The 19,248-nt window shown below is 40.9% G+C and overlaps 1 protein-coding gene across 1 annotated transcript; it reads left to right on the top strand.

Moving 5' to 3' along the window:
* Positions 1-644: 644 nt before the first annotated feature.
* On the top strand, positions 645-3,262 carry LOC103357779 (cullin-5-like; the record flags this gene model as incomplete). Its single annotated transcript, XM_008282480.1, has 4 exons — positions 645-806; positions 1,009-1,127; positions 1,776-1,899; positions 2,113-3,262. Coding segments are annotated over 4 exons (600 nt in total), but the record flags the coding sequence as incomplete, so codon positions are not given.
* Between the last annotated feature and the right edge of the window lie 15,986 nt (positions 3,263-19,248).

Genomic DNA, 19,248 nt, shown 5'->3' with positions numbered 1-19,248 from the left:
GACCCATTTTTTTGCAGATATACTGGATGGATGAGAGCAAAGACTGCAAATAGCAAGCAATTTCCTTAATCAATTAGTAAGATGATTGTTTTTGTAATTAATTAATTAGTCTATGACTATATTTCAGCAATTTCCCTGAGGTTTCCACCAAAGGAATCAATAAAGTTCTATTCTATTCTATTCTATTCTATTCTATTCTATTCTATTCAAATAAAACACTTGTCTGTTGCCATTTTAATTGTTCTGCTTTTTTAAGCCAACCAGCTAAAACTTGAACAATGTAGTTTACAATGACACTGGCCAAAGCAGGAATTAGAATTAGAAATATTTAGTAAATTGTCACTATTTTTGTTTGAGGAATCAATGAAGCAGTTAATACATTATCAAAATTGTTGGCATCTATGTACATCTAGCTATGCTTCTTTTTATTGACTTTCCAACTCAGCTTCAGTAAGAATGGAATTTGAATTGCGGGCCACAATTTTGTGTCCAGAGTTGTTTTTTATAGCAAGTTCCTCAAATATTTTCCAAATCCTGGGTAGAATTGCAATTTCTATATCCATGCGCTTTTCTAGAAGTTTAATTAATTGCTCTGATGTTTGAACATGTAAAACAGTGTAAACAAATTGTTTTTCATTCCCTAGATAACCTTTAAGAACGAGGTGGGCCAGTATGACCTGGAGGTGACCACCTTCCAGCTGGCTGTGCTGTTTGCCTGGAACCAGAGGCCGAGGGAGCGGATCAGCTTTGAAAACCTTAAGTTAGCTACGGAGCTGCCCGATGCAGAGCTGCGACGCACTCTCTGGGTAAACACCAGCGATAAATGAAGATAAAACTGTCCATCAAGTGTTGAAAGTTGGCTCCATCGTGGCTGTCAGCAAGTTCATATTCCTGAGTTGCAGATTTAGTAAACTGTATTGCACTGAGTTTTCTAACTTGGGTAACTTGTTTTGTTTGATTTATCTGATTTTTGTGTTTTCTCCCTAAAACTTTGCTCCATCCTCACAGTCGCTGGTGGCGTTTCCCAAACTCAAGCGGCAGGTGTTGTTGTACGACCCGGTGGTGTCTTCACCCAAAGACTTTGCAGAAGGAACACTATTCTATGTCAACCAGGAGTTTTCTCTCATGTAAGGAGCTTTAAAACAGATACAACTGACTTTTCCTTCCAGTCTTGCTTATTGGCTTTTTAAGTTGAAACATAGAGGAATTTTATCAGGAATTTGCAAATAATTATACATCAGCTTTACTACTGAATTTTTGTATCTTTATTTCTTTAGTCACAGGAAATGAAAACAATTGGACAATGCTTTCACCTGGGTGTCTCCTTCAAAGTTTGATTTGCAATTAAACTTAAGAGAGTATTTAAGTTAACTTTCCTGATAGAAGTTCCAATGTGCTTATTCCCAGTGAGCCAGAAAATAACTTTTGTTTGCAGTGTACATTTTACTCAAAATTACACAAAAGAAACTGGACTGGTTGAGTGCAGGAGGTGGTGCAGAGGTTTTGTTGTTGAGTTTTAAACTCTTGACGGGGGGAAACTTAAAGTCTTTATGGTTGGTAGATTCCTCCGTTATTTTTAAACTGAGTCAGTTTTATTTGTATATGATAACATCACCAAAACCATTTCGGCAAAAAGACTTTTGTGAGTGACTGTGGTGATTTGTAGATGTTGCTTCATGCTTGTGACACATACTGTAGATTTACTTAGTTACTTACTGTAGAAACCGTACACCTGTACACTGACCCACATTTGCATTATGAATTCAACTTGACAGAAAAAACTCAAAGGTTCAGAAAAGGGGGAAGATTAACCTGATTGGTCGGCTGCAGCTCACCACGGAGCGAATGAGAGAGGAGGAGAACGAAGGCATTGTCCAGCTCAGGATACTAAGAACACAGGTACGGAGATGAGCTCACAGCATGCAGGTAGAGATACTGCTGCTCCCTCCTACTGTGAACAATTGGTTTCCCACCACAGAGATTTGGCAGACATCTCTGGTTAGATTTGTATAAACTTACGGGCAATATTGTAATCCATCTGTCTCACAGCGCGCTTTCTGACCTACTTTTTTGTTATTTTTCCACACCTCTCCTTTCGTTTCCCACATCCAGGAGGCCATAATCCAGATCATGAAGATGAGGAAGCGCATCAACAACGCCCAGCTGCAGACGGAGCTGGTGGAGATCCTAAAGAACATGTTTTTACCACAGAAGAAGATGATCAAGGAGCAGATCGAGTGGCTGATAGACCACAAGTACATAAAGCGGGATGAGACGGATATAAACACCTTCATCTACATGGCATAGCACAGCACATTAGGATGACTTGTGTTGACTTTGGTTTCAGTGGATCAGGCCTGATGGACACTAGAATACTTCCAGGCTCCCCGTCCTCTATTTAAAAAACACAAAAACAAAACAAAAAAAAATTCAAATCTTGTGCAGGGAGGCATGAATTTAAGACTGAGACCTATTTACAAAAAAAAGTGGAACTTCCTGCCTTAAAGTTGTATAAAGAAAAAAGATAAATGCAGTGGGAGTCTTCACCAAGTGGTCATAACTGTTTTTAGTTGAAGGGAGTTTCCTTTGCTGTCCAGATGAGGCTGTTAATTGTGAATGGTCTGTTTTTGATGCCATGGTGTGTCATCTGGGCAGCTACTACGACACTCCTGCTTGCACAAGTCTAAAGGCATGCTGACAGGAAAAGCTGAGGAACTCGAAATATCTGCAGTCCAGTTTTAATCCACGTCAAATCCAGATCATCTGAATCTTGAACAAAACGCTGCCCTTGTCCTCCGAAAAGCAACGCTGCTATTACCCAGCCAGTTGGTTTTATCACGGGGGCCCTGACTCTCTGCAGTCACGGTTAAAGTGATCAAACACTTAATCCGGACATTCAAAGTGTATAAAAAGCCAGATAAACACTTCACAGTTTGCAGGACTGAACCAGACGGCAATGTAGAGCCAACCGAAAAGCCTCTGTCCCTGGGTCAAAGTGAGAATGTGGGGAAAATTAGCATATTGCTAACATCCGGAATCAGAGTCCCTTTACCAAATGCACCCAGGGACAGAGGTGGAGTTGGAATCGCACTGGGAGCTCAGCTCAAGTTTGCAACAGTCCTCTCTTCTGCAGGAAGCCTGGGAGAGGAGGCTGAGGTCAGTATTACATGTGGTAAATACTACAATTGAAAGCTGTAAGAGAGTGTACCATGAGATGTGAATAATGAAATGATTAAATAAACAGCACCTTATTATAAAAATACATGCAGGCTTGTCATGCGTCTTAGTTCTGGCAAAAAGCCTCAGGAGAAGTTTTAAAGAAGCATTTTCATATACATTGTCACGCTTTTACACAGTGCAGAGGGCCAAAAACTTGATCCCCCCCCATTTTTATGAAACAAAAGGTACAAATACTTGCCAAGCTTATGAGGGTCATTCGAAAGAAAACCACAAGCTTTGATGTCGGGCTTTGTATTTATAATAGAGGTTTTCAGAACAAGAATAGCCATCTGTGTGGTCTGGACAAAGCCTGTAAATACACTGAAAGTCTAAATATGTTCCTCTTCATAGTAGTTTTCCATCCAAGCTGGCACTGAGCAAATGCTAAATCTTTTTTTTTTGCCCTCAGTTTTAAGGGGATTATTTTTACATTGTCTTTTAACTGATTACTTTTCAAAAACAGCACATGTTCAGAGGATGCTTATATCTTCAGCCAAGCATAAGGAGACCTGCTGTGTAAGTTTCTGAACAGCTACCAATTGTTTTATTATCTCAAAGTATAATGGGCCACATGGTTAACATTTCACCACTAATACTTTACTTTAGCCCATTTGAAAGGAATGTATAAATATTTATACATGGGTTATAAAACAGTTGTAAGTAGATCCTGTATTATATTTACAAAGTTGTGACCTATTATCTGTCAATACATCAGCCTCCACTTATAAATACCTACAGTGGGAGTCTAAATTATTGACAGTTATGTTAACAAACACATATCTGCTTTGGTTTATAAAGCATTACACCTTTACAATTAATATAATGATAATCTACAGGATATGATGTGCATCAGCTAAGTACTGAATGAATTAACCCTCTGAATTCAAGCAGTTTCTCTGCGTCTTCTTGCGTCCCATTCTTACTCACTGTTGGCCCTATTTTATTTTTATTTTTTTCCAACAATGTGAAGTCCTGCACTTCTATGGAAATGGCACAGCAATGGCTAGAACTAGAAGTTTTAACCTCATATTTGGTTAATTTTCCAGCCTGAACTGCAGGGAGAGGATGTGTTCAGGTGCTGACACAAAGTTGAAAACCTGATGATTTTTTCAGTCTTCATTTTTTTTCTGGCTCTGAAAAATGGTGTTCGTTTGGAAAAGTTAAAAAGATATATTCTTGTCTTTCAAACCTGCCAGAAGGTTTTGGGGATCAAAAGGTTTAAAGACTGTAAAGTGTATTAAGTCAAGTGCAAGTCAAGTTTATTTATGAAACACATTTAAAACAGGAGTTGAACTAAAGTACTGTACAATTATAAATAGCAAATCATAGGATAAAAACACCATGACCAAAAGACAAATCTGAATAAAAACACAATAAAATGAAGAAAATTAAAAGATACAACACAGTAGAAGATTAAGTCAGTGGGTCAAGCTCTACTTGGATGGAATGCCAAAGAAAAGCAAGCACTAATTAGCACTGAACACCAGACATACATGAGGCTGATTATTAATGTCATTAATTTACAGGTTTTTGGACACTGGACAAAAGGTAATGGGTAGCTGAAGTTGTATTTTTTATTTAATTATTTTTTGACAATTCAATCCATGGATGTTCAAAAGTTTTACTGTGGTGGTTGCAAGAAAATCATGGATAACCAACATCATCTGGGAACTATCACTGTCCTTAAAATTTAAGTTAAAATATTTAGGATATTCTGGATGAGTTAAAACTTTGACCTATAGGTGGCGCTAAAGTCAGAGCTGTAAAATATAGCAGGTGGATTGTGGAGGTATTTGACTGTTATGTTTCCTCAAGGACATGCTGCTAGTTTGGCTGTTAATAACTCAAACGAATAGCTGCTCGTGCATAAAGAACAATTTACTTGAAAAAAGGTCAATTAAAAGTATATTTTGTAAACTTTTTAAAGTCTGCAGTATTTTTTCTAAGTTGCACCACTAATCCTGGGATTCTTAATGGCATGTCTCAAGAAGCTTTTCAACTCTGTAAACAAAAATAGTATTTTTTTTTCACCCTTAGATGTCATTTCATTGAAGCAACCACAGCATTAAATCTGTGGTGGCTGGCCAGCAGATGGAGCCAAAGCTTTAACAAAGGAATGTGGAACAAGTAGCAGGTGCACATACATTTCAGGTAAATGAGGAAGCATTGTTATATATACATATTATCCAGCACTCTAACATTCTTATTGTCATTAATGTCAATAATATTCAAATAATGCAGTCAGATATCATTGACTTTTATATATATATATATTCTTTTGATACTTCAACTGTTTTTTTTTTTTGCCAGGTACTATTACTTAATTGAATTTTAGAATTTAGGAGTTACAGTGTGATATTTCTGCTTTATTTAGGACAGTTATTTTCGTTGATAATATTGACGATTCATATTATGTCCTATGTTTTTTGTATGGATACACAATTGTATTAAAAGTATTTTGAGGCCCAGAAAAAAAAGCTAATATCCACACTAATTGTCAGATTGTAGGTCAGAAACTTTACTAGTATGTGAAATAAGATTTCATGAAGCTGTTGTTTTCTGGCAGTAGACATTTAATTAGTTTAGTTGTGCTTTTATCACGTCTTGTTTATGGTATATGATATTTTTATTTGTGAGCTGAAATATGAAATAAAAACCGGTGGAGTTTATTTTTTAGCTTTAGGTGTTGCATACAGCAGGAGGTTACACAAGTAAAAGGCCGTAATTAGGCGGATAGTTTTTTCTTAATTACAGCATATTGCGTCCTCTTCTTATTTGTAACAAAGGGGATTACAGCAGGCCTGTTAGGTGGGCGCATGCGCACTGCAGCTGAAGCGAGGACCACAGTCATGGAGGCAAAAATAACACTTCCTGTTGTTACTGACAAAATAAAAGGGTTCGAGGACCGTTTTGAATAGTGTTATTTTAAGAGCTGCATAGTTAGTTATAACCTGCAAAATGCATCCCTCTACAGCCAAAAAAATATTGATTTCCCGCACATAGATAGACTGATAGTAAATCATCTCAATTATGGTACACGTTACTTTTTTTTTCTACCTGGGAATTATTTTGACTTTTATAATAAGCATTTTTATATAAGTGCGCTGCCGCAGCTTGACGCTCTCTGGGTGAGGAGGAGAAGAGAGAGGAGGAGAGAGGAGCTCCGCCAGAGGACCAGTGAGAGCGTGGTGAGGAATCCCAGCAGCCCCCGGAGAGAGAGAGCTGGACCAGGCTGGACCCCCCCACCCCCGCCCCCGGAGGAGGACCCGAGAGAGACCCACGTTGCCACGGGAGAGGCCTCGGTTCAGGTAACTGCGCTGTGAAACCGGTTCCCGCTGCTTTCCCCGGGTGGGCAGGTGCATTTTGACGGGCTTGCTGGAGATGGAGAGGCGGCGGTCGGAGAGGCGCACGAAGCGACGGGTTAAATCTCGGGAGATCCGAGATCCTATTACTTACTTACCGTCTGATTTATACGGCTTCGGTGCCCGGGGTTGCTGAGCAGATAACGGGAGGTGACGCTGGGGCTGAGAGGGAATATTTATCTCACCACCGTATTGCACCGGTGTGAGATGAGCGTTTTACTTTGCGCAAAAATTGCGGCATATATCATACATCTGAGATATTACAGCCGCTGCTCCTGCTTTGTTGTATTTCTGTGCTGCTGTGCTTGAGTTTTTCTCTCCTACAATACATTAATTGGGTTTGGCAAGGCGGGGTTTATACTACAGCTGGCTAGATATTCCAGATTTTGTTTCCATGATTCCAGCAAAGATAAAACCACAGTTGCTGTATATGGGAGCCATATCTGAGAAATAATGTGAGGGGAGCATTCAGGACCTAGCTCTGGACTAAAGAGTAATGTCAGTCATCGGTAAAGGCTTCTTCTGGAAAATGAAAGGCTTTGTAAGTTTTGATATCCAAAAGGGACTTTCTGTGTGATGTCCTGGAGCCTGTTTTCCTCTGCATGGGGAGCAATAAAATAATAATTTTACAAGTATATTGTTCTGCAGAGTACCAAGAGGGGACTGGAGGCACATTAATAGTGTATGCCTACGAATAAGCCCAGGTTTAGACTGCCTACTGGGTATAATTGCCAAAGTGGAGGTAAACTGACAGTAAAATTGACAGATATTGTCACAGAAATACTGTTCTACTCCCAATATCTGCCCAAATACACGTGAAAATTCAACCATACTCCACTTTATGTGAGATAAAAATGTTTAAACCTTATAGTTGCTCATGAATATGTGCCTGTTTGACGTTATTGTTTGTTAGAAATAGAAAAAATAAGACTTAAATCCCAACCTAAATATATCTGCTACTCATTGGATGCGAATGTAACTCTGATATTGAGGCAAAATAGTGTGTTATGATATTCCCAGAGCAAAAAAAAAAAAAAAAATTAACTTGATATTTGGTAAGTGCAGCAGTTAAAAGTGCAAAATTGAACCTGAGTGGACTTTGAGTACAAGTGTCGAGTGTCAGAGCCAAGCCTACTGTAGCTGGCATCAGGAAGAGATACTGCAGAGAGGAGATCACGATGCTTGGAGGATGGGAAGCTGGGATTGCCCTCCTCCCTGATGCAGGAGAGGGTGGAGGGGAGGGTGGATGAAGGATGGTCTGGCGCACCCCTCCCTCCCTTCTTCCCTCTCTCTCTTTTCTTTCTCCCACTCTATCTGTCTTTCTGTCTCTCTTGGTGGTATACTGGTGCATTACTGCTCCCTCTTCACTTCTGAGTATAATCAGTCTGTCAGCAGAAGCAGACTCAATCAGTCACTTCCCCCAACACCACCAACACCCGGAGACACTCGGCCCTGATCTCTGACCAGAATATTACCACAGCAGCTCCATTACCATAGCTGCTTCCTGCTCTGTGCATTACTTTTGTGAACAGTTATAGTTGTGATTGCAAGCAGGGGGAAAAAAATGTTTTTCTTGACAACAAATCACTGTAATATTATTTTAAGTGTGGACATGGTTCTCTTAATCTGTCACTGATGGTATAGCTATTATAGCATATAATATTCACGCAGGAGTCTCAGTTATCTTTAATTTTATTATGCTGCGGCTCTGTTTACCTGCTGCACATACACTTGTTTATCCACAGTTTTGGCATTTCATACTCAGAGTTAATTGTTGCTGGCTTGAAGATGATGAAGCTTGCAGGTTCAGTCCTGCGTCTGTGTCGTGCATCAGTATTGAAATTATCTCTCCAGAGAGTAGCCTTAAGTCACGAGCTACAACACGACCACATTATACCCAGAACAAAACAGTAAAAGTAACAGGCTCTCTCTGTAATACCAGGGAGTTTGCAAAGAAAATTACATAAGTGCCGGCTGGCACATCGTTTTTCAGTGATACCAGCTCCCTAGATATGAGTAGATGGATGTTTTTCTGACCAGTTCACTGTTCAAAAACAGGGTTTGTTGCTCAGGGCGATCCCCATTCACTTTCATCTGACAGTAGCTGTCCGTTGTACTTAGCTCGAAATTATTCATACCTGTGCCAAATTTTGATTTATAGGGAATTTTAGCTGAAACAGTGGGTTTGTTCTGGCTGGAAATTATATCAACAAGTGGCAAATGATGGTAACACATTGTCTTAGCGAAGCTATTGATGAATCTCTACTTTTCTGCTTCATGGTTTTGTAAAAATGACGTGTCCAGAATTATTGCTTGAAATTGTCACAAATTATCGAGAAAATGAAAGTGTCTATACCATTCCAAAAAGTCCACCATGTTCTGGAGTGTTTTATTACACTAGAAACAGAGAGCAGATGATGCAGTAGTTCTCTCGTCAGTTACTAGGCAATTGCAAGTCACGAATCTCTGGTTGCTCATTGTGGCTGCTCACAACACGGGGGAAGACTTTAAAACCATATCTAAGTGTTTTTAAGTGCCAGTGATCACAGTGCAAAGCCTAATCAAAAAAAAATATGAGAAGTTCCACCTAGTGAAAAATCTCAAAGGGCGTAGCAGGAAGCCAAAAGTGACCACCAAGTCCATTGTGATGAATCTGAGCAGTTCTGGTGCCAACATCTTGCTTAGACACTCCAGCAGACACTGAACAAAGCTGGTGATCATTGATGCTGACCAGGGAGGAATCCAGTTCTCCAAGACAGGCACACAAAACCCTACTTAGCCTTTGCAAAAGCTCACCTGACGGCTGTACTATGAAGCGAGATTAGGGGGTTAGCAAGGTATGGTGAGCTTCAATCCAGAGTTTTCAGTATCACGAAGATGGCTCTCTTTTTACCTGGCTAGATCTCCACGGTAACTTATGTCTGTGGAGCTAAACTGGTCGGGAGCAGGAAATGTTCAGTTTTGGATTTAAATCGGCTGGAAAGAGCGTTTCCCTTTAACCAAATCATTTCCTGACGCGTTAAACGACGCTTTTTGATGTGAATGTGCACAGACTTTGAAGCAGAAAGTCTGAATTGACAAAGACAGTTGATAACATCCTTCCTGATACTCATTATTGTGGCTTTTGTTTTTGTCGAGCTGGCTTACAAAGAGAAAGCCCGGCTATGTCAAACTTGCTTCATAGTATACCGCTCTGGACAAAGAAGGAAGCGTTTTTTCATTAGATCACAGGATCAAACAAGGAAAAAGTTGAATTTTTTGGGCACAAGGATGTGGCTTTCATTTCGGTGAAACAAAGGAGAGGCATTTAACCCCAAGAAAACCTCCTCCATGTTCAAACACGATGGCAATGTGATGCTTTCGTGCGATTTTCAGCCATTCATGGGGACAGGCAACCTTCTCAAAGTCAATGGCACCATTGGAAAAAAGGGCGAAATTAAGATTCTGGAGGAGAACATCAAGCAGTCTGCAGAAAAACTTGTCCTTGGGCAGCGTTGTCCTTTCTAACAAAAAAATTATCTGAAACATAAAAGTAAAATTGTAAAGAAATTGTCAAAAGAAAACAATATAAAAGCTGGAGGGATTCAGCCAGAGACCAGACCTGCATCCAATCAACAATCTGTGGAGGCGACCACATAAAATCGCTTGGTTTGAACTTGCATAAATCTTACATGAGAGCACTTTATTTCAGTTTTTTTAAAGTATTTTTGATCACACACATCTGACTTTCTTTTTGTGTAGTAACTGACTGGGGAGACTAGAGGTTTCTCTGTGCACAGCTGTATAGTAAAAAATGTTTTCTCACTACAACCAATGAAAAATCATGAAAAATAATCACTATCTCATTCGTGAGCCAAATAATCATGATTATTTTTTTGTCCATAATTTTGCAGCCCTAGCTGGATTAAAAATGGTCAACTGGTAGCTGATAGATTGGTGTTGTGTTTACATTTTGTTTCTACTCCTCCTAAGTAGCCAAAAATTTAGTTATTGGAGGTTTAAAGAAAGCTTTGGAGTAAATGAAACAACCCAAATATACAATACTTTGAAATAGTTTTTCCACATAACTGCTAATGCATCTTGAGGCCCCTGCAAACTTGCACTGATGTCAAATTGTAGGCTCTGGGTTTGTTATGGCGAAGTTCTTCTCATAATCTATAGCGGGGGGTAAATATTCGGCCCAACGGGGTGGAAGAGGGCAGGACGCACAGGCAGTATTTGGCTGCTAATGCCAGTTTAGGATCGTGGTCACAGTTCTGTTTCCACCATCGGGTGGCGGTGGCAGCAGGGGGGAGGGTAGCAGTGGGTGGCGGGCGAATATTTGGATCTCAAAATTGTTATCCAGACACCATCACAACGACCAAATATTCCGATATTCGGGTTCAGACCTACTGTGTTGGTTGATGCATTGCATTCGCCGTCCTCCTCAGTCACCAGCATGCTTCTTGCTCCATGTGCATAAGACTGGACAAAAACAACAGCACTGTGCATGCCCATTTCACTCAAATTCTATCGCGATATTTCAATTTCATATCATCCTCTAGCATTACACCGGTATTACCGTGCATGGTATGATATGACCCAGATCTAGCGTAGCTTAACCTCAACAAATATAGTGACTTCATCCCTGGTTGCCCTCTGTGCATCTCTGAGTTTTGCTTACATTCTTTATTTTATGTTTATCAAGGGAAGATAATTCCCTTATTTTGATTCTTGTATGTTAGTTTATTTATTTGTTTTTGTTGTTGTTGTTGCTGTGTTTACACCTGTGTACCTTGATAAGTAGGCTAAATGCTTAATTCAAAGTAAGACGATTCAACATATACCTTATACCCTGGTCCTTACTACAAATTGCTAATTGAAATTGTCATTATTATCGATATCTACTGAAATGAAGCGTCTTTATTCTGATATATTCTGTAGCTATGTCACCCAGCTTCAGAAATAAACAAATTTAGCAGGTAAACATTACAAAATTACGCCACAGTACCTTTATCAATACTCTGTGATACTTCAGCCAGCGCCAGGCAACACCGGTTGAAAGAGATGAATGTTGACATCTGCTGACCAGCAGCTACTCCTGCTCAGCAAGCTCAGTAGCAGAATGAAGCAAGGGCAATTTGCAGTCTGGACTGATGCTCATATTCAGCCATTTGATCATGTGTGTTCTTCAATTACAGAAAAGATCACAGTCAAGTCTGGGACTGTGATTGGTGTATTAGCAGTGCCGCAGCATCTCCGCCAAAGTCTCCAACCTCACAGGATGACAGGCTTCTAATACTGTTGAGTAAACAAGCAGGGGACGAGTGGACAAGCTTCGCTCACTGTCAGAAATGAGGAGAAAGCAAGCATTATGAATTATTTGTCGTCCTACATCAACACTTTGGAGTCAGAGTAGCCGATGATTAATGCACACTGCTAGAAACACTGCATTAGACTCTGTACTATTATGCCCACAGTGTTCCCGTCTGTTAGAAAGGGGCACTTTGTTTTGTGCTAGTCATTCCTAAGAGTATTGATCATTGATTGAATGATTTTTCCCTCCAGCTTTTCACCTCTCTCTAGTGCAGGAGCTGTTGTTTTTTGAATCATGACTCTATTGTTTGGAGGGGACTGCATCATCTGTCAGCCATGAATTCCTTAACTGTCATTTTGTCCTCGGCAGAACTCTTCCTCCTCTTCCCCTTTCCCCTCAGCAACAGATTATTTATTGTGTTTTATTTTGTTTCTTCACTCAGACCTCTTCCTGTCACACTTTCCTTTACACATAATCCTCCACGGTCCATCAGTAATGTAGTACTGCCATTCTTTTTGAATGCAACTTCCATTCCATGATGGGAATGCCAGCATCCACAGGTACCCTGCTATGTTGTCTCCTTTCTGTCTTTGTGATTTCTGAAAACACAAAGAAATGGACCAATTTTGCCGCTTTATGGCAAACAGAATTCTTCCTACATTCTCTTGTTTGTTGCGGTCCCATTCTCCCTGTAGTGTGGGCAGTTTCTATCAAGTTTCCATAAAACATTCTCCCATCTGGTTTGTTTCTCCACTTGTAGGAAAGTTGAAGTCTTAACTCATCATATATTGCATCTTCCCAAACATCTGTCTGCAGTCCAGCAGCATTTTTTCCACATTAAAGCTTCTGTTGCCACAAATACACTGGTGAGAGTTGTGCTGCTTCGCTTTTTGCAAAACATGTTTTTGGAAGCACTAATGCCATCAAACTGACATCAGCTCTTATCATCAAATGTCACATGACGTATTGGCTCTCTTTCTGGGGTGACGTCATTCAGCTCAGAAATGTTGACATAGTTTAAAGACCCCCTCCAGTGAAAATTATGTTTTTTCCTTGTTATCGTGTCCATATGTTGTTTCTTATATGCTGCATATCATGAGCGAAAGAAATGGTCAACACCACTGCTGAGCATTTCAGCCTTCAAACTGTAGTGTACCAATGACAGTCTAAAAAAACATGGATTCAGACAGTCTGGTATTCATATGTAAGAAACTAAAGAAAACTAGTCTCATCTACTTGCAGTGTGTGGCTAAATGTGGAATGGCTAGCAGCTATGGAGCCAGATGCTTTTATCAGGAGCTGGTGGAGCCCAAAATAGAGCTGAAAATAGTCATTAATGGACTTCATTTGTCTCCATAATGACTGGATGTGTACATACTCTAAGTAAATGTTACTGAACACAAAGCCACACTGAAAAAGATGAAATGTTGAACCAACTTTAACAATCCGTTCCAATTAGTGACACACAATTGAATTAAGATGATCAAAATTAAGTTATCAAGTAATATTAATCCCACTGGGTCAAGTTAGAAGTACTTCAATCATTTGATTCATCTCAAATGCAAAGTTTGTATTGCTGATATTTGATTTTAACAAAAAGCCAATCTGAGGTTTTCCAACTTATGTATGAAATGAAATGAAATAAAAATGAAATGAAATGAAAAATGAAATGAAAAATACTTTATTTATCCCAGAAGGGAAATTCAATCTTGTAAAAGCTCACTTTAAAAAAAAAAAATCAATATAGCATATATTCTATACAACAACAACAATCATTCAGTCAGTCAAATTTGTTTTTTAAGGTGATGGCTGTTGGCAGGAAGGAATTCCTGTATCTCTCCGTTCCACAGTGAAGCTGACGCAGCCAATCTGCTTTACCCAAACAAAATGTAAAACATGACTTTGTCATAGGACCTGTTTTTTCCTTTTTCTTTTCTCTGCATTTGAGTTGCAGCAGAATAAATTAAAAAAATTTGAAAAAGTACTTTACTTCAGCTATAGTTTAAGGGCACTTTTTTTAGAGTGCGTATTGACTTTAAAAGGTCTAAATGTGTTAGATGTACGGCTTCAGCCAATCTTGGTGGCCTGAAATTATACCAACTCTTCAGCCAGTTGATTGGAAAACTAAAATCTACATGTTACCTCAAAATGAACTAAATTGTCCACAGTGCATTGACTAGCCTCTAGCTGCTAGCCTTATTAGTTTAAATTAACTCTAAATAAACATAAAAAGGTACTATTTGTAGCGTAGTAAATTATATTAACTTGGTTATTTTATACTGAAATGAAACAACAAACTCATAGCAGACAAGCATGCACACGGCAGTATTTAGAAGATTTCTGAAAATAGATGTACTGATGTCGCTCTTCTCTCCTAATGAAAGTAAAACTGATTTTCTAACGAATGAGAATTTAGATGAGATCAAATTTCATTAAACCCGAAAGAAATTAGTTGTAAAATTAGTTGCTCTAAAAAAAACAAAAAAACAAAAACATAACATGAGAAATATATGCAGTGCCCAGTAGATATAAGAACAATATAATATTAAAAATAAAAAAAAATCTGACTAGAGCAGAAAAGTGAGAAGTAACACTGGCAATGATTATGAGGTAGTGAAGTAATATTAAACATGATGATGAAATAGTGCACATATTAAGTTGAGAACTGAGAGTTGAGAAGATCAGTTTGGAGCCGACTCAGAGTAAATTTTCAGTAAACGGGGTGCTCATAGGTAGTCTGTTCCTCTCACTGCCACAACTATGGATTAATCCTGGAAGGCTCCTGAAGTAATGCCCTTTTCCTTGTGAAGTAACACCAGAATTTGGTCAGTTAAGAGTGAATCGACGTGAGGACCACAGTCGTCGTCAGATATTGAGTTCATAGCTCATCGTGCTGCTTAGCGGCAGCCCAGCTAGTTAACACTGCAATTCTGAGTCATCAAGGACTTTAGAATTCATGGGAAATTTTTTAGCAAAATGCAGCATAAACTTACAGTCCATCATAGAAGTAACCTTTCAGCTTGAATTCACAGCAGTGCTTGTTGTTGTGCTTGCCACTGTACTACAGGCATACAGCCCAGTAGCTTTTCAGGATTCCTGCTCTGCAGGTAATGCTGTTGGCAGTCCACAGAGGCCAGATGACAGCATGGTTTTCCCCATTGCAGCCACGAGCCAAGACACCAGGCCATCTGTCAGATTTAGCTTCCGACTGAGACCTCCTCATTCCCCCAGGAATTTACTTTATCACTCGCTCAAGAGTCAGCTAGCTTGTTAATTCCTCTGAATTGCACTTACTGGATATTTTCTTTAATTAAGGTCAGAGACAGCGCAGAATGAAGGCTGTAGTTAATGGTAAGAACATAGACTGGGCATTATTTGAGACCCACACTTTTAGATCTTTCCAACCAGGATGTTTAAAGTTCTCTTACTTTAGGGGAGACTCTGTTATTCATGGACACGTTTGATCATAGAGATGAAGCAATATTTTGAGAGGCAGGTACATAATTACTGTGATCAAGTTGTAAAAGCTGCCATTGGTTAGCTGTTTCAAAGCCAGTTTCTGTCTGTTTGGATTCAACACATCACAAGTGTGCTGAAAGAATTGGATTCCTCTGAATGTCAGAGAAAGTTAGTCCTTAAAGCCTTCAGGTTAATGATATTTGAAAGGTACAGTAGTCAGATTTCATGCTGCTCCTGATGTCCTTTTGATGTAGTTTCTCTCCATTTTCTGTTCACTTCATTTTCCCCCAGATATAGATGCCATTGAGCGCTGCAGGAAGGTGAACAGGTCTGCTTAGTGCAATTAAAACATACTTAATTCGATGGTGCTGCTTGGTGGCATTAAGTCACTTGAACTGCATTAGTTTTTATTACTTAGCTATACTGTGATGTACACACAGGAATAGACAAGGAGTTTTAGTTTTACAGTAATACCATGGATACACATATGTTTCTTTCTCTTTTATGACTTTATCATTATCACTGTTATCAGTTTATCACAATAGCAGATGATAATGAGATGCAGTCAGACCATTCTCCAGTGCTGACAGGTCTGGCTATGCAAGCTTTGGGTCAAAAAGACGCCAGGTTTGAGAAGAAAGAAGATATCTCTGGTTCTGCTGCATCAACTTTGACTTTTTTCCAGATTTTCTGTCATTATAGGGACATAGTGCCAAACTGGTGGGATATTCTTTTGAAGAAGGAAGTCAGACTGTTGGCCAAAGTCTGGTCACAGGGCGAGTCAAAGCACATAGATGTGTTGTGGTTTATACGGTTGCAGAGCATCTGCGTCTGCATCAGCGTGCATTTGTCTGCGTCCACATTAGATATTCAGGTGCAGATTGCATGTGGATCCCAGGTGTAAATGGGCTGCATCTGCAGTGGTCCATCTGTGTGCTGTTTTCTTTCAGCACATTCCTGCTCTTAGCACGACTCGCACAAACAACATCACAGGAACATTTCATCAGAGAGTTTAAGAAGAGTTTGAAAAGCTGTAGAAGAATGAGCCCTCCCACGTCATCTGAACATCTCTCCCCCGTCGAAGCGCAGCGTCGGTTAAAAGCTGAGTCCTACAAAGGCTCAAGTGCCTCAAGCAGCTGGATTATACTCTGGTGTCTTTTTTGACTTTCAGAATGCGTTAGCTTTAAAACAGCAAGCCTGAACCTGAATGACCAGAGGTTGGAGACTGCTGCTGCCTTTCACAACTACCTATATAACTGCTCCTTTGAGCATTTGAGCAGCTGAATGCAGCTACCTACTTAGTTAAAGTTAGGAAAATATTGCGTGTATGGGTAAAAGAAACCAGAAAGTTTTAGGCACTTGCGTCACTTTGTGTGCACATTCTCCCTTAGAAGTTTTTAGTAGTCCTAAATAGTGTCATGCTACTGTTGCCCTTGTTTTTTAAGGACAAAAGTTATTATTGTCACAACTACAAGACGTTGCAGGTTGTTTTAGGCCATTGAACAAACAAGAGACACTGTTGCTGATGATTGAGTTCTTACTGGAGATGTTAAGGCCAGCGATCATTTTATTAAGGACATAAATGTTAAGGGTTTGAACATGGTCCTACTCATGACACAGGCAAATTCTATCATTTTTAGATTTTTAGAAGCCTGCTGGCAAAAACAGTAAAAACTGGAAGGGTATTTGGAGAGCACACTCCTCTGCCGAAGTCAGTGTTCTGTCTCATACTTGTAAAGAATTTCATCAGGATCTATGGCAAAACTGACCACCAAGTTTCATTAAAATCGAAAACATACGTCTGACTTGGCGAAAGAATAGAGCCGGCTGTCATGTTAAGCTTGATCAACATGCCTGTATTGATCTGCATGATGTGGATTTGTCTTGTCCCGACCTCTACATTGTCTTTGGGACTGACAAAGTTTAGTGCTGCTGTGACTTGAAATAACAAAGTTAAGGCCTTTTTGGTGTGTTCCTATTGGCCCTACGGCCTCCAATGTCTTTAAGTCCTGAGACTTTTCTGCCAGTTTTTTTTTTTTTTAATATTCCTTGTTCCTCAACCAACCAGTATTATCACCAAAACATGTTCCTCCCTCCTTGTTTATTTTAATTTATTAAGTTGTGCTCATGCAACTATGTTGAGACAGACGGTAGCAATGAAGTAATCATATAAGAATGTCTGATTTTGACTATTTCAGGAATTTAGGTACCTGAAAAAATGTGTCATTCACAGTGGTGCTTGAAAGTTTGTTAACCCTTTAAAAATGTCCTGTATTTCTGCACAAGTATGACCTAAAACATCATTCGGTCTTAGTCCTAAATCCTGAAAGTAGCAAAATATATGTCACATGAATGCAAAAATCCCAACTCACTGATGTGTAACGCTGTGGATAGCTCTCTAGTCCCTTGTATTGATTTTTTGTTTTGTTTTGTACCATTCATTTGTAATGAGTTAAATATAAATGAATAAATTCTGTCCTCCTGTGGACTCACCACCTGCAGAGGGAGTCATAGGGGTCGGGTGCAGAGAGGACTAGGTGGCGGTCGAGGTGGGTTGCCTCGACGGCCTGGTCCGCTTACACAGCCTCTGGTTGTTGGGACGTGGAACGCCACCTCGCTGGGAGGGAAGGAGCCTGAGCTTGTGCGGGAGGTTGAGCGATATTGGCTAGATATAGTCGGCCTCACCTCCACGTACAGCCTGGGCTCTGGAACCCAACTCCTAGAGAGAGGCTGGACGCTCCATTTCTCTGGCGTTGCCCGCGGGGAGAGACGGCGGGCTGGAGTGGGCCTGCTCATTGCCCCCCAGCTTAGCCTCCACGTGTTGGAGTTCACCCCAGTGAACGAGAGGGTCGCGTCCCTACGTCTTCGGGTTGGGGACAGGTCTCTCACTGTTGTCTCGGCCTACGGGCCCAACAGCAGTGCAGAGTACCCGGCCTTCTTGGAGTCCCTGGGAGGGGTATTAGATAGTGCCCCGACTGGGGACTCCTTTTTTCTACTGGGGGACTTCAACGCCCACGTGGGCAGCGACAGTGAGACTTGGAGAGGGGTGATTGGGAGGAATGGCCTCCCCGATCTGAACCCGAGTGGTGTTCTGCTGTTGGACTTCTGTGCTAGTCACAGTTTGTCCCTCACGAACACCATGATCGAGCACAAGGGTGTCCACATATGCACGTGGCACCAGGACACCCTAGGCCGGAGGTCGATGATCGACTTTGCAGTTGTATCATCAGACCTCCGGCCGCGTGTTCCGGACACTCGGGTAAAGAGAGGGGCTGAGCTGTCCACCGATCATCACCTGGTGGTGAGTTGGATCCACTGGCAGGGGAAGAAGCTGACCAGACCTGGCAGGCCTAAGCGTATCGTGAGGGTCTGTTGGGAATGTCTGGTGGAACCCTCTGTCAGCAGGGTGTTTAACTCCCACCTCCGGGAGAGCTTCTCCCAGATCCCGAGGGAGGCTGGAGACATGGAGGCTGAGTGGTCCATGTTCTCCTCCTCCATCGTCACTGAGGCCGCTCGTAGTTGTCGTAAGGTCTCTGGTACCTGTCGCGGCAGCAATCCCCAAACCCGGTGGTGGCAGCCAGAAGCAAGGGATGCCGTCAAGCTGAAGAAGGAGTCTTACCTGTCATTTTTGGCTTGTGGGACTCCTGAGGCAGCTGACAGGTACCGGCAGGCCAAGCGTGCGGCAGCTCGAGCGGTCGCAGAGGCAAAAACTCGGGTCTGGGAGGAGTTTGGGGAGGCTGTGGAGGAGGACTATTGGTCGGCCTCGAAGAAATTCTGGCAAACCGTCCGGCGCCTCAGGAGGGGAAAGCAGCTCTCCACCAACACTGTTTACAGTGCAGGTGGGGACCTCCTGACCTCGACTGGGGAGGTCGTTGGGCGGTGGAAGGAATACTTCGAGGGTCTCCTCAATCC

This window comes from Stegastes partitus, unplaced genomic scaffold (genome assembly GCF_000690725.1).
Source record: "Stegastes partitus isolate 25-593 unplaced genomic scaffold, Stegastes_partitus-1.0.2 Scaffold273, whole genome shotgun sequence".
NCBI classification, from domain to species: domain Eukaryota; kingdom Metazoa; phylum Chordata; class Actinopteri; family Pomacentridae; genus Stegastes; species Stegastes partitus.
The sequence above is the reverse complement of the archived record's forward strand: the minus strand, read 5'-3'. Positions and strand labels throughout refer to the sequence as shown.